This window comes from Dunckerocampus dactyliophorus, chromosome 6, assembly GCF_027744805.1.
Source record: "Dunckerocampus dactyliophorus isolate RoL2022-P2 chromosome 6, RoL_Ddac_1.1, whole genome shotgun sequence".
Lineage (NCBI taxonomy): Eukaryota > Metazoa > Chordata > Actinopteri > Syngnathiformes > Syngnathidae > Dunckerocampus > Dunckerocampus dactyliophorus.
Window position 1 is genome coordinate 5,460,598 of NC_072824.1, and position 16,271 is coordinate 5,476,868.

General features: G+C 41.4%; 1 protein-coding gene across 4 annotated transcripts in view; it reads right to left on the minus strand.

The window, feature by feature from the left end:
* The window catches only part of LOC129183375 (protein phosphatase 1 regulatory subunit 29-like), a 182,184-nt gene that overhangs the window by 15,639 nt on the left and 150,274 nt on the right, over positions 1–16,271 (minus strand). For 2 of the 4 annotated variants that reach the window (XM_054780527.1, XM_054780526.1), the window contains 2 exons: positions 1,322–1,461; positions 1,099–1,248 (listed from right to left, as the gene is read on the minus strand). In XM_054780527.1, coding sequence (XP_054636502.1) covers positions 1,099–1,194 — 96 coding nt within the window. In that variant the 5' untranslated portion in view covers positions 1,195–1,248; positions 1,322–1,461. Of the gene's footprint in view, positions 1–1,098; positions 1,249–1,321; positions 1,763–16,271 lie in introns of all 4 variants that reach the window. The other 2 variants (XM_054780524.1, XM_054780523.1) reach the window with 1 other exon arrangement.

The window sequence follows — 16,271 nt, forward strand, 5'->3', positions numbered from 1 at the left end:
TTCCTCTCATTGTATGCCCATAACAGCCAATGACAGAAAGGTAGGTATTCTCTGCATCATGAGATGGTGCATTGTCATGCATGAAGGTAATTTTGCTACAGAAGGTACGGTTGTTCATATTGTACCATGGAAGAAAGTGATCATTAAAAAACTCTACATACTTTGATGAGGTCATTTTCACACCTTTAATGACCATAAAGGGCCTACCAGCTCTCTTCCAATGATTCTGATCCAAAATGCTGGCCATACTCTACTTCATCCATCCGGACCACCCAAGGTTGCAAGGCCTTCATCAGTAAACAGGACTATTTGAAAATTCATCTTCATGTATTTGTTGGCCCGTTGCAACCGTTTCTGCTTATGAGTATTGGTTAGGGGTGGCCAAACAGTAGGTTTATGCATAACTGCAAGCCTCTGGAGGATCCTACACCTTGAGGTTCATGGGACTTCAGATATCTTTTTGTTGCTTTGGAATGGCTTTTTAACAGGTGCTCTCTTTATTCGATAAATTTGCCTGGAAAAACCTCTCTCATTATGCCTTTATCAGCACTATTTGCATAATAATTTGGAACACTGTATAGAAAAAAACCCAACAAACTATAATAGAATTAAAATCCATTCAGGGTGGCCCTCTTAAAATGTTTTAAGGCGGGCCATGACTGTGTCCCAAATGGAATAATTCCATCAGTACACTTCAGTAAGTATGCTGCACAATGAGTTCCTGAGTGTGTGAATTTTGACAGCGTAGTGCTGTCCCAACTCCATTACTGTCATTGCGCACTTAACTGGAAATGACAACCACAATATTTGTTTTTCTTGTCACTTTTTCTGAAGGGTTTCCCCAAAATCTGGTTCAAATACCGAATTGTTCACTACCAGAAATGTTCAACATTTGACGTTTCACTGTGTATTGTTTTTCATGTTGAAAAACAAAGCACTTAATGTAGTAATTTTTGAATGTGTCAGCTAAAACTGACGTCAACCAAAGTGGTGGTGGTATTAATTTTCTCCTCAAGTACAGTAACGTAAAAAGCGCAACATAAAGAACAAACGCAGCGTAATAATAATACGATGAGGGTTGTCCTCTGGGGTGCAAACCTGAAGGTTGGCCTGCCCGGCGAAGGCTCCATCTTCGATGTAGCTGATCTCGTTCTTGGTGAGGTTCAGGTCGGTGAGATTTGTGAAGCGATACATGGAGGTGAGGAGCACGGCCTTCAGTTTGTTCTCATTCAGACGCAGGTCGTGAACCTGAGAGGCGCAAGACAACCGAATGCTCTGTGTTAAAACACAACCGAGACATAGAGTGCAGCGTCCTACTGACCGTGCTGTTGATGTGCTGGGGGACAGTCTCGTAGGGGGGCTGGTTCTGACTGCAGATAGCCAGCCAAACGTAGCCTTTGTCCCCCTCGATCAGCCAGCAGTCTCCTCTCACAGCGTCGGGCAGCTGCAGAAACAGCAACGCTGGGAGGAGGAGGAAGAGGAGCTTGTCCACCATTGTTGGGATAGTAAAAAAAGGTCAAGAGGAAGAGGAAATGAGTGTCGGTGGAGTATCTCAAAGGGCGGACAGTTCAGGAGTATCCCAAATCCCAGCGGAGATAAAGGTGAGCGGACGGGTCGGCGTCACAATGATTAGAGCCTGGCTTCCTGCATGGTGCCTGTCCCCATTTTAGGGTTCTGGAGACGGTCCCGCCAGCAGCTAGTCATGGCCCCCGGCGAGGCCACGTCCCCACAGTCCCCGGAGCAGGAAGAACTGCCAGTCGGTCTACAAGAAAGCCAAATAATGTGACTAAGTGATTAAGAGCAGGAAGAAAATTATAATCCAAGTCGCATATCCAATTAATTGAGTTTAGGAATCATTTCAAGACAGTGGAGGGAAAAAAAGGCTAAGGAAGTAATATCCTCAGAAGCCAATGCCTTGAAGGTAACGCAGCACAAGAGAAAATCCATTAACTGCTATGATTGTTCCATTAAATCTCAATAAAGCCTCCAGGAAAATATTTGGACTTCTTTAAATGAATGCTGGCTTTGAATGCTCTCTAATCATTCATGTTCAGGGAACTAAGATGCACAAATTCACATACTACTCAGCAATAAAAATACAAATGGCCGCCACCGTGAAAGCAGTTTTATTAGTTTGTTTTGCAGTTTGCTATTATTATTACAGGAAGACGAATGGTGAAACACAAACAGCTGGGCTCAAACAGGGAGACGGGCTAAGTGGCAAACAGCGGAGCCTTGTTGTAATTTGCATGTTTTAACAGGATGCTCGCTGACATTTAGCTATTTACCTTCCTCGGGGGATTAGCCATGGATTAGGCTCTAATCCGCCGTAAAATATTGTGTCTCATCTCTTTTAATTTGTTTTCCCCAAAGTTGAGAATCCCTCCCAGAGTGAAGATATCTGCCCGCCAACATGAATGACAGCAGGAGGAGATGATGCAGCTTTCAAGAACGCTCCATCAACAAAATCATTCACGAAGACTCTGCTTGAAGAACGCTCCATCTCGATGTCGGGAGCTAAGCCGGTCTGTTTCTGGATGTTACAGCAAGTAGTGACATCCCTTTGTGGATTGTTCTTGGATCTCTATGAGCTCTCTTCCTCTATAAGCGGAGATTTTTTTCACCACTTTGTTAATATAGTCGTGATTTACATCCAGCTAAAAGTAGAAATAGTACCTTGTAGTAAAGCCCCTTCTGAGCCGCCCCAAACTACATGTGCTTACGCCCACTACCTTGTAAAAAAGCAGGCTTCGCTACACAGCTTAAAATGAATCTCTGACAACTCTCCGTCAGTCACCTACAGACATGAGAGCTGCAAGTTTGATCATTTTGTTTTTAGCAAATAGGCTAACCTAGCATGATGCAGCCGTTAAAATACAGTATGACTGTAAGGTTAGCACTGTAGCACACATAGCTATCCTTGTGTTGCTAATGTTAGACTTCATTCATGATGGTGATGGTTATGAATGTTATGTCTGAGCACTTTTTATATATGCTTGATCTTTTTGTGTGTGTTTTTTTTGTAGAAAACAGCGCATTGGCCCCACCTTCTCTGGAGCCTAAAGGTGTGTGCAGCTGCCGCTCCTCCTCGTCATGCTCCTGGGCCACTCAGCTGCTTCCTCTGGCTGCTGGAGTGACGCTGAGCAGCAGCCTCGGTTTTGCTTCTGTTAGTTTTAGTTTCTTGTTTGTCTCAATAAACAAATTAGGTCAAATCTCTTCATGCAAATTTCTAACAAACGAATCGGCTCTAAGAGCACCACAGTGTGTTTAACCCTGCCCCTCCCCCTGCTCAGTGTGGACACAAAGATGCTGCCACACCATTTGCCTTTACAGAAAAAAAGACGAGGAAAAAACTAATCGGCTCCCAACAACGCGAACCGGCCCCTGTCGTTCATTTCAAAGAGCTGATTCGTTCGTGACCGACACATCACTAGTCACGGTTTCAAAACCACTAAAATTGTACATCATACCGTATCTATGATAATAGAGAAAGTGGAGGTCCAGCGCGGGCACCAAATGGAAATACCTTATCATGCCCTGTGTTATTTCCTGTAGCCAAAACTGGGCTAAGATGTGTTGAAACCAGAGGCTGTGTTTCCATACGTCTCAGTTGCTCACAACAATCACATGACCAGGAAACGGAAGTTTGTGGAGCATTGTGAAATAATAATGTAATAATCACGTAACATTACAAGTTAAATATATATACAGTCAAACTTGTCTATAGCGGCCACTAGAGGGAGTCTGCAAAAGTGGCCGCTATAGACAGGTGGCCTCTATAGACAGGTTGGCGTCCAGTTTGAATGTTGACCAGTAGAGGAAAAAAAAGAAAAAAAAAGAGGGTGGGGGAAAAATGAATGTTGACCAGTAGAGGGCACTGTGGAACTGCGGATAAAAGTTGTACAGCACTACTAGGCTTGTTATTATCCACCACCCACAGAACAAAGCTGTGCTAGTAATGTCTTACGCTTGTTTTTAATATTTTACTTTTTATATGGCAGAGTTTTCATTACAGCTTTAGTTCATCAGGAAGTGACAGGAAGTGACGGTGGGCGTCCCGAGCAGGAGAGCTAGGCTCAGTGCTAGCTGTGAGTGTGGAGAGAGTTGGGAAGTGTGTTTATGTTGGCGTGGATGTAAAGTCCTGCAGTGTTCTCCGCTGTTAATAAAGCCATTAAAGTGCATCGGCGACGTGAGTCTCTCCTTCCCCACAACAAGCGACATTACAGTATTGACACACATTGTGCACATTGTCTCACACCAGGAAATAAACGGTGTCATTTCTTACAGGCATTGGCTGGACAGCTATGTAGTGGGGCTTGTTTAACCTTTGCCTTGTGGGCAAGCAGGAAGGAGAGACGATGCTGAGAGATGTGTGTGTGTTCTGAGCTGCTGTCTGGTGGCCGCATTCAATAAATAAAGTTGGCAGAAGCAACAGGAGAAGTTTCCTTCTTTGCTGGAGTCAGGTCGCCCTTACTACAGTTCGGAGCTGAATAACACTGACAAGTTAAGCGAACGGCAAAGAAGACGGCTTTTTTTGTGTTGAATACAGAAGATGAGGACTTTGATGGATTTGTGGATGAGGATTGATCAAAAATAACGTGAGTACATTCTAAAATACTTCAATTAAGTACAACCAAACTCACTTTTGCTCCTGCTGCTATTTAAAAACATATGCTAGCATGGTTTTAGCGTGCATGCAGTAATGTATTGTATTGTAGCGTCGATGGGAGCACGTCCTGTTCCCAGCCTATTTTGCGGTAATGTTTTGGTGCAAATGCTCTTAAAGTTACATGTTTGACCAGGAAATAGCAAGCTCAAAAGAAGACGGCTTTTTTATGTGGAACAACTGACAGTTTGTGTGGATCTTGTGAATGATTGTGACTGAGCTAGGACTCAGTAATTAAAGTCTACACACGACGGCTTCATTGATTGAAAAACAAAACTTTTTCGTGCATGAAGCTTCTACTTCTATTTTAGAGCTGTAATTTTAATACAGTAAAACCGTCAAACCGTGATATTTTTACCAATGTTATCATGCCGTCAGAGTCTCATACCTGCCCATGCCAAGCTCACATACAGTCAATAGCTATGCTAGTGTTGCTAACGTTTGTGTCCTCCTGTCCCACTCCTGTACGTATGTGATATACAGTATATGTGATATATGGCATCTATTTTGTTGGACAAGTCCAATCAAAAGTGGATCAAGTACACAATAGCGCTTTTTGGGGACACAAAGGCACAGAAAAACACATTTAAACTGCCTAAAATCCAACATCAAGGTTAGATTTTGGACAAACACTTCCAATGCACCTCTGAGACAAACAAATGATCAAATAAACGACAACATGCAGCCTTTAAAATGTTGTTGTGTGGGCATAAATTGTTTTTATCTGTGAATTGAGAAAGATACATTGTACATTTAAAAAAATTCCATTTTGTATACTACATTGATACAAAGTCGGGCACCAACTAACAAGATCTTACTGGGCAGTTAGTGAGATATGCATGAAAAGTTGCAAATGCCATTAGTGTGTTCATTATCTACACCGTGTGCCGCATGTGCTCATGGCTTTGTGGGGTATTTGTTGGACAATGAATCCAACATAAAGATATATTTAGCGTATGAGTGAAACGCTGACGTGACTTTAGCCTCCACTTGTCATCAGTCGCGTATCAGTCACAGTTATAGCAGATAATGACCGTGTGCTGCTCCAGATTTGTTTTCTTTTCTTTCCCGTTAAGATACCAGTGGCATTTATTCCGCCTGGCTGACGTGACTGATGAGTACATTAAGGCTGAAAGCTGCTTGTTTACTGACTGACTGACGTCCACTGCCGATGACAGTCATTACTTTTTTCTTTATATTGAATCTATTCTGCTGTTATCGCGGTGCTCGCTCTCCTATTCGGGTTCATCTGTAGTCGTCTTTACGTTGACGCATCCAGCCTATCGCTTGGAAAATAAATGTGCTTCGTCGTCAAATCGCAAGCTGACACCTTTCGTGCCCAGCCCAAAAAAGCACCCACCCTCTGCTTTTATTAATGCTTTTATTTTGACAGGAGGAGGCGGAGAGAGGCTTGTTTTGCCACCTTTTCTTCTGGGAATGAGCTTCTCCTTGTGTTTTAATTATTACCATCTCCCACAGCAGAGCTTCAATTCAAAGATGTTTTTCTTTACGAAAAGCAATGTTGTCAAGGTGGCTGAGAAGGTCATGTAACAAAAGACGATACCGCTTGTTTTACCTCCACTGAGAGGACATATTTTACTGAAGAGGAGACTGAGGGCCACGCTGCAGCAAAGTGGAGACTGTGAAGTAGAATGGTACAACCTAGACACGAGGGCGCAGTAGAAAACCAGGGCCGCCAACGGTTGCTTTTCACACATACTCATGCACACCTCCCATTCCTCACGCATTTATAAAAATTCAGCCAAGCACCCGCGCTAGCTACCTCTGATTGGCTGAATTATGTGAAAGACAGCCTGTTCTTGTCAGATCCCTCGTGGGGAGAAGTTGTCGTTAAGCTAGTTGTGCATGTCAATTAACTTACGAGGATGTAGGGGAAGCCATGGGGGCGTTTAAAAACTATTCAAAACAGCTGAAACCATCATCACGGCAGCGTACTTCTTCTTTTGTGTCTTTTTTCCATAGAAAATTGTTACATTTTCTTCCAACACAGACGACCGGTGAGCATCAGCTTACTACAGTGGTACCTTAGTGACTAACGTGACTTTCCCCCCAGTTTTTCGGTTAACAATGAAATTTTTTTGCTAAAAGTTTGCCTTGGCTTGAGTTTGCTTGGTTGTTTAGCGGCCAAAATATTGTCTGGTTTATTTACGCCACCATCTTGGATCACGCACACGAGAAGAAATCTTTTGCAATACTTGCATGTGATCGCACAATGCATTATTATTTATTGGACTGCACTCGGCACCAGTAACAACCTTCATTTGGGTTGAGGATGGTCCTGTGTCTTGACGGACAGCCAATTGGATCCTCCGTCAGGGCCGGTGACTTTTTTTTTTTCTTGAGTCTACCACTTGACTTTTCTGTTCCATAACCTTTAGGATGTGTCAAGACGTTGGAAATGTCTTACTGTATCCAACCTCAGCAGCAATGGCGTGGTGCGAGAGGCCTTGCTTATGCAGCTCAACAATCCCATCGCGTTCAAAGAGAGAAAGCACATCACTTCCCGGGCGCTTTGTGTTCAAGTCGTATTTTTTTGGTAATGTCAACGACCACAATTTGACATCATACCCTGCAGTGTGAACATATAAGCGACTCTGAGCTTGTTTTTTGTTGTAAAGTCGCCTTCAGAGATCTTGTTTCTCTCACAAGACCTGGCAACACTGACACACATACCCCGAGCCCAGTGGTCTGGGCCTTTTTTGAGCCCAGACCAGCCATGGTCTCAGCCGTGAACCTAGAAAACATCTACCCCGTAATGGTGTCAACAGTTCAGCTCTTTGTCATTGTGCCTTTTGACGAGACAAAAGTTGAATTTTTTGGAAGGTGTGTGTTCCATTACATCTGGCATAAAAGTAACGCCGCATTTCAGAAAAAGAACATCATACCAACAGTAAAATATGGTGGTGGTAGTGTGATAGTCTGGGGCTGTTTTGCTGCTTCAGGACCTGGAAGACTTGCTGTGATAAATGGAACCATGAATTCTGATGTCTACCAAAAAATCCTGAAGGAGAATGTCCGTCCATCTGTTGGTGACCTCAAGCTGAAACCAACCTGGGTTCTGCAGCAGGACAATGATCCAAAACACACCAGCAAGTCCACCTCTGAATGGCTGAAGAAAAACAAAATGAAGACTTTGTAGTGGCCTAGTCAAAGTCCTGACCTGAATCCTATTGAGATGCTGTGGCATGACCTTAAAAAGGCGCTTCATGCTGGAAAACCCTCCAATGTGGCTGAATGACAACAATTCTGCAAAGATGAGTGGGCCAAAATTCCTCCACAGCGCTGTAAGAGACTCATTGCAAGTTATCACAAATGCTTGATTGCAGTTGTTGCTGCTAAGGGGGGCCCAACCACTTATTAGGTCCAGGGGGCAATCACTTTTTCACACAGGACCATGTAGCTTTGGATTTTTTTCACCATTTAATAAAAAAAATCATTTAAAAACTGCATTTTGTGTTCAGTTGTGTTGTCATTGACTAATATTTACATTAGTTTGATGACATTTAATTCAAACATTTAAGTGTGACAAACATACAAAAAATAAGAAATCAAGCAGGGGGCAAACAGTTTTTCACACCACTGTAAATATGAACCTTCAATTCCAACTGCGATCAACCGATTAAGTCCCACTGATCGACTGGTCGATCACGATCGAAGGGGTTGGTGACCCCTGCCGGAGCCCATGATTTGTTTCATTTGATACGCTCCCACACTTACATTATAAATACACACACAGCTCTTTCACACAATCATTAGCCTGTGAAAATACTGCAACTTGTTCGATGATGATAGCTTAGTTACCTGAGCCTTTGTTTTTGAATGGGTTTGTACAGTAGGTCTTCTGAATGCCTGAAACCGTATTTGTATTTTAGTTCATTTAGCTATTTTTATGCTATAAAATGCTTAATTATGGCCAAAAACGCATAGACTTACCTTAAATATGCATACTTTTTACTAATAACGGGACGTAGTCAACCGGGAAACAGCGAGGGACTGCAATATGACTTTTAAATGAATATATTTGCAAAAACCGTGGTCGAGTGAATCTACGAAAGTCAAAGTGTGAAGTGGCGAGAGATGACTGTGTTTGTGAAATGCATCCAGCGACATCAGAGTAAAAGAAGCATTACGTGTTCATTCATTCCATGAGATGTGATGCGTCAGTTTCAGGGAAGAGCAGCTGCCTATATTGGTATCGGTAATAAAGTACTGGACAGTATCGGTATAGCCAAGGGGGTACCATGCAATGCAAAAGGGGCCTCATGAAGCTCAGAGGTCTTCAAACTTAATAACTGATCGATGCTGGGGTCACTTTGATGGCCCTAATCCTCATCCATAATGTTTTGATGTAGGTCATGTTTCATGTTTGTAGAATAAGGAGACAGCGGCCACAAATCGCCCTCATCTCAGACTTCAGGCACACCTATGGGTTAGAAGACCAGGCCAGTGTCTTTCTGTTGTGCCTTTTCTCCGTCAAACAATGTGCTTTTCAAGTAAATCGACACATCAGCTACTATTTGCCAGTGTATACGGAACTAGAATTCATGCAGTCTTGGTGACTTCCCCCCCCCCACATTGCCGCCTACACATTTGATTATAAAGATCAGCGAGGCAGCAGGATGATGGGAAAACAAGACGAAAGTCACAATGACCTCCATGTGTGATTAAGAGCTGCTCGTACTCGGCTTGTGTTGTTTCAGTTATTTGTGGATTAATGCTGACGTACAGAATAAAGTATACAGTATTGTCGGTTCATAGTAGTGCTCTCCCTCACAGGAAATAGAAGCACTATTGCCCAAAGTCTACAACAGGCCAGAACTGAGGAGGATGGAGGGGATAGACGGAGGCGGAAAACTCTTAGAACCACCAGGACAGATGACCCGGAACACAGCGTGCAACAGACGCTGTCAATCACACGCTCACACACACCCTAAACCCCTGCCAGCCTGTCAGTCGAGCCCTCAGCAGGTTCTTGACACCATCCCGACTAGTCTGAAGCTCATCCAGCTGAGAACCGGAGTGGCAAGCCGAGGGAATCCCGGCCCATTAGCGCCATCTTCAAAAAGCTGCCATATCCACCTTCACATCCAATTTCCGCTCCTTCCTCGGCTCAGACATCCTCATTCTCAACATGTTGCTTACACCTTGTCTACTTTACTTCGTCAGTGTGGCAGTTTGATGGGGAAAGACATATCCACCCACCAGCCAGAACATTAGGTACACCCATGAGACCAATGGACCAATTTCCAATAGGAAATCATGGAAAAATAGTATTTAGTACAATTAGATTGTGAGAAAATGTCACATTAGCGACAACAACATAAGTAAGCAGCCTACATACCTTCTATCCGGGTTCCCTGCACACGCAGTGCCAGGATTGGACCATAGCAATGTACTAGCAATGCACCAGGCCGCTGTGGTTGCATTTTCAGGCTAGGACAAAATCCACATGACAGCTAATGAATGTGTTTTTATGGAGACTTACATTTTTTTTTACTTTACTTTTGTGGTTCGACTTTTTTTTTTTTTTACATGGGAGTGGAGGAAAATGTGCATTTTTGAAAATATCTGTGCTCGTGTCCGCTTACTCCTGCTTAAAATGTCTACTTTCCTGACTGTCGATTGTGGAAAAAAAGAAGGGGAGACGGATGCTGATACACGGCTATGGTTGTTTTGGAGTGGTTGTTTGGTTTCAATAATGTGGTAGTTGATTGGGCACCTCTTCATCAGTCTCTCAACATCCGCGCAAAAGCTACAAGATTTTCTATTGACAAAAAAAAACATCACAATCACCCGAGATGTGTAACCCGAAAGAGTTTGCAGCTGTGGAACAGGCGGATGTTAAGGTGTTACATGGTCCAGAAAGAGTGTAATATTTTTAAAGCGGTTATGTTTTTTGTCTTGTACAGTTAAAGTATTTTTACTTCGAGTCTGAATCTGGCACCTTTAGTCATAATGGTTGTGCAATTAGTGTTATATATATATATACAGGGTCAGGCAAAATGATCTGACGCATTTGTAGGTTAAATAAAAGGCAAATAAAGTAAAGAAACAAAAAAGTGTCTTTATTTTTGAAAAGTACATATAATGCCATTTTTTTCATATAATGCCATTTTGCTTTGTTTCTTTATAATGCCATTGTTTTTCGTTTCTTTATCAGTTGCTGCCATGAATTGGCCTGGTGAGCATCACGCTTTCATTGTGGAAACGTTTATCAAAACAAACGAATCTGTAACTGCAACACAACGAGCGTTCCGTTTGCACTTCAATCTTGGTAGACATGATCCCGTACCAGCTGGAAACGCCATCTTGTTATGGGTCACCAACTTCACAGCTACTGGATCTGCAATGAGTGTGTGGACAATAATGGATCCCATTTGACTGATTTAATTTTTAAAACATAATGAAACAGAATGGCATTATATGTACTTTTCAAAAATAAAAACACTTTCTTGTTTCTTTACTTTATTTGCCTTTTAATTAACCTACAAATGCGTCAGATCATTTTGCCTGACCCTGTACAATACCGTGGCCACTTCTACACAATAAAGTGACAGGAATAGTTGAAAAAGATAGAATAACTGTCGCGCAGATCATCATGACCACATTGTTTGATGAGGTCAGCGATATGGGTCAAGATGTAAGGCTGAATGTAATGCTGACAATCCAAACACAAACAGTTAGTGGTTTGGTCGGTAGGAAGAAAAGAAGTACGAAGGCCGATCACTTTCCAAAGTCAAAGCTGATGTGTGTGAATATCTTGTTATGCCTGAAACACAAAGATAATAGCTCTGCTGTCATGGATGACAAAGGAAATTTGAAAATATTCACATTTGAGAGACTGAAGAAGATATTTACATTTTCATATGCATACCAAAATTGTTGTGGATTAATTGGATAATCGAGGAATCATCGATTCATTGATTGTTACAGCTGTAATAAAAGTGATTAAAAAAAGCACTAGCAACCTTTCACCATCTCAATGGTAAGACCACGACAATGCTTAATTATTACAGTCGTCCCTCGTTTATCGCGGTTAATTGCGATGTAGAAAGTAGGATTCATTATTAATAAATATAATATTTTCGTAGTTATGCCAAAGAAAACCTGTTTATGATCTTCTAAATATGTTTTTTAGCTTTTAATAATTTTTGTTTGTTTTTTAATTTAATTGTTTTTTAATTATTAGAGCCCTCTAGACATGAAATTGTCATCTTTACACTCCTATTATCAATATAGCAGATATAATCAGAGAAAATAAGACCTCGACATAAATGAGATCACATAGAATCATGCATTAGCAGTTCCTTGGTTTTTTTCTGAACAGCGTACTTCCTGCGGCAGCTTTTGTCTCATTGTTATATTGTAATGGCCGCTTTAAATGGCTTGGTATATGTCTACTAGTGTGTTCGCTCATTTATCGCAGGGGGTAGGTTCCCAAAATAGGCCGCAATAAGTGAAGTTTTTTTTTTACAATTATTATATATTTTAAGGCTGTAAACCCCTCACCATACATTTTATACACTTTTCTCAGACAGTCAAGAACATTTTCTCACATTTCTCTCTTGTTTAAACACTCTCAAAAAAGTTTAAACCTTCTTTGGATTTTAATAATCAACCTTAATGATCAACACAAGAAATTATTGCATCACTCACGCATATTTCCCTCCTGTGACCGTGCCTTCTCATCCTAGCGCCGTTCCACTGTACTGTAGCGTTTTTGTATCCTTGTTAAAACATATTGCTGCAGACGAACCGAAGTTTCATTTACAAGCTAGCAAGCTAGCGATGACAGCAGAAGGCGATTGATTGACAATGGTCTACTGCCAATCAGGACGCCAAAAACAATGGGCGGTGCAGACAGACGACACTCAACTTCCCACAATGCAACTCTTCTTAAAGGGCCAGGCTCAGCCTGTAACGGAGTTCATACGCTGTAGTAATAAAAAAAAAAAAAAGCACTAAAAAAAATCCTCCAAACAAGGACTCCATGAAAGGTGAACTGTGATAGGGCGAGGCAACACTGTATATTGGTATTACCCAATATTACGGGTGTAACGGTTCACATGTTCTGCATGTTCGGTTCGGTCCACTTGCATACCGTTTCAGTTATATTTTATGCTATTTTTCTCATTAAATTTATTACTGAGTTAATTATCTAAGCGCTTCACGGGAAACTAAAGTCCTGGGCGAGTTTCCGCATGGACGCCTCTGACTGTCGGACACGACTGACTGAGGGGGAGGAACGCTACTAGCTCGCAGGCGTGACAAATGGTATTATGGCAAATGCAAACGAGCAGCCTGAGCTAGAAGATCCTCCTATCTCACTACGGTCTCCTGTTTGGGCACACTTTGGCTTCCTGTTAAAATTACGGCTGGACAAAGTCAAGTGGATAAATCCAAAGTTGTGTCGACATTGTTCCACGGATATCAGGTATGCTGCAGCAAACACGTCTAACATGTTAGCACACTTAAGATGGCATCATTCAGCAGTTAATGTTACATCTATGAGAAAGAAAAGCAGCTTAGTGCAAACGCTAACTTCAGCGTATAAACAACTTCTAGCAAGCAACTGTGACCGGGCCAAAGCAGTATAAGACAGCATATTATTAAAGTTCTTGAACCTCGATACGAAATACCATCATGTCCTCAATTTAGCCAGAAAGTTACACCAGCACTTTATGAAAACGCTACAAGTGATGTCGTCAATGAGCTATCACCTGTCCGCTACTTCACTTACGACAGATGGTTGGACTTCACGTGCAGCAGAGAGCTACTTAACTGTAAGTGTCCGTTACATTTGGCCACAGTGTTTAAGCAAGTGTTTAAATACAACTGTTTATTTTATTATTACTTTTGTATTAAAAAAAAAACTCAGAGTCTAATTTATTTGAAATATCACCCAAATGGGTTGCTTTTATTTATTTAAAAAAAAAAGTTCTGTTTCCATTTTTTAAAATGAAAGCATTTTAAGTCATTTTTTTCTGCCTTTTTTGTTTTTTTCTGACCTGAACACATTAACAGCAGTGCAATTCCAACACCATATACTGTACAGTGTTGTGAAAAAGTGTTTTCCCCCTTCCTGATTTCTTATTCTTTTGCATGTTTGTCACACCTAAATGTTTCAGATCATCAAAAAAAAAGTCAGTGACAACACAACTGAACACAGAATGCAGTTTTTAAATTTTATTTGTATTTTTTTTATTATTAAGGGAGAAAAAAAATCCAAAGCTCAATGGTCCTGTGTGAAAAAGTGATTGCCCCCTAAACCTAATAAGTGGTTGGGTCCCCCTTAGCAGCAACAACTGCAATCAAGCATTTGTGATAACTTGCAATGAGTCTCTTATAGCGCTGTGGAGGAATTTTGGCCCACTCATCTTTGCAGAATTGTTGTCATTCAGCCACATTGGAGGGTTTTCCAGCATGAAGCGCCTTTTTAAGGTCATGCCACAGCATCTCAATAGGATTCAGGTCAGGACTTTGACTAGGCCACTCCAAAGTCTTCATTTTGTTTTTCTTCAGCCATTCAGAGGTGGACTTGCTGGTGTGTTTTGGATCATTGTCCTGCTGCAGACCCCAGGTTGGTTTCAGCTTGAGGTCACCAATAGATTCTCCTTCAGGATTTTTTGGTAGACAGCAGAATTCATGGTTCCATTTATCACAGCAAGTCTTCCAGGTCCTGAAGCAGCAAAACAGCCCCAGACCATCACACTACCACCACCATATTTTACTGTTGCTATGATGTTCGTTTTCTGAAATACTTTACACCACATGTAATAACACAAACCTTCCAAAAAGTTAAACTTTTGTCTTGTTTAACTTTTAACTTTGGGAACAACTATTTTCCCAAAGGTCTTGGGGATCATCAAGATGTTTTCTGGCAAAATTGAGAAGAGCATTAATGTTCTTTTTGTTGAATAGTGGTTTTGGTCTTGGAACTCTGCCATGCAGGCCATTGTTGTCTTTCTTGTGGTGGACTCATGAACGCTGAAATTACCTTAGCCAAGTAAGGCCTGCAGTTTTTTTTGGATGTTGTTGTGGGATCTTTTGTGACCTCTTAGCTAAGTCGTCGCTGCGTTCTTGGGGTCATTTTGGTTGGCCGACCACTCCTGGGAAGGTTCACCACTGTTCCATGTTTTCGTCATTTGTGGATAATAGCTCTTACTGTGGTTTGCTGAAGTCTCAAAGCTTTAGAAATGGTATATAACCTTTTCCAGACTGATAGATCTCAATTAATGTCAGTTAAGTTATGTTTTAACAGGGGGAAATCACTTTTTTCACACAGGGCCATGTAGGTTGGATTTTTTTTCTCCCTTAATAATAAAAACTTTCATTTAAAAACTGCAGTTTGTTCTCAGTTAAGTTGTCATTGATTAATATTTAAATTTGTTTGATGATCTGAAACATTTAAGTCTGACAAACATGCAAAAAAATAAGAAATCAGGAAGGGGAAAACACTTTTTCACACCACTGTATATATTTCCAACTCACAGACACGTCTCTAGTCCTCCTCAGAACGACACTTCATTATCACTAGATGACAGTGAGATTCATTCACTTACACTGTGAAAATTACAACGTCTTTATTATGTGTGTCTGTGTGGTCTACATAAACAGAAAGACAAAGAAAAACAATAAGTGGATATTCTTCTCTCTTACTAATCTAACTCTTACTGCGGAAGTACAATTTGATGCATTTAAGTATGCCCGGAAATCCCTCAAAATACATTTACACTAGGGATGAGCCCAGATACTCGTTTTAGACGAGTTTTCGGGCATGACGGATAATGCATTTTTGCCGATTACGAGCATGAAACGAGTACAGCTTGTCATCATCTGTAATCGTGATGAAGGAAAATCCTCTTTGGGTAACTACTTATGTATTCACTCTTCACGCTCCGTGATTGGCCAGTCACACATACCGCCCCTCCCGAGACAGACTCCCTACAGTCAGAGATAGGAAAATGCGGTGCGTTTAACAAGACAGAGCTGAGAATGGCTGGTGCCGCATTGGTCACTGCCGCCATTTATTTTTTTATTGTTTTCCTCAGCTCAGCTCATATTTAAAGTTACTTGGTAAACTTGTTTCCTTACGTACGCGGTGCATTTGACAAGACAGAGCTGTAAACAGCTCGTGTTGCGTAGGTAACTGCCGGTGTTTTTTATTCTTTTCTTCTGCTGGCTTCTAATTTGGCTGGTGATATAAAGTCAGTTGGAACACTTTTGAGAAAACTACAGTGAACAAGGCTGACAGATTATTTCCCTGTTTGCCATCACTGGATGTTTGCATGAATCACCAACTTCACACAGATCATTAAAAAATAATGAAATAATAGTCTTACAGATCACTTACACACATACACAGTACACATAGCTGAATAATGAACAATAAGTATAGCAACTTCTGATCAATCCATGTCAATTTCAGACTTAAAATAATTTACTGATGTAAGTCCCACCCATTTCCGGTTAAACCACACCCACTTCTGGTTTATGCCCCGACCACTCCCAGTACAGATACGGATACAGATCATTTAGATGGGTGAACAGATACGGATAGTGGTGTACTCGCTCATCCCTAATT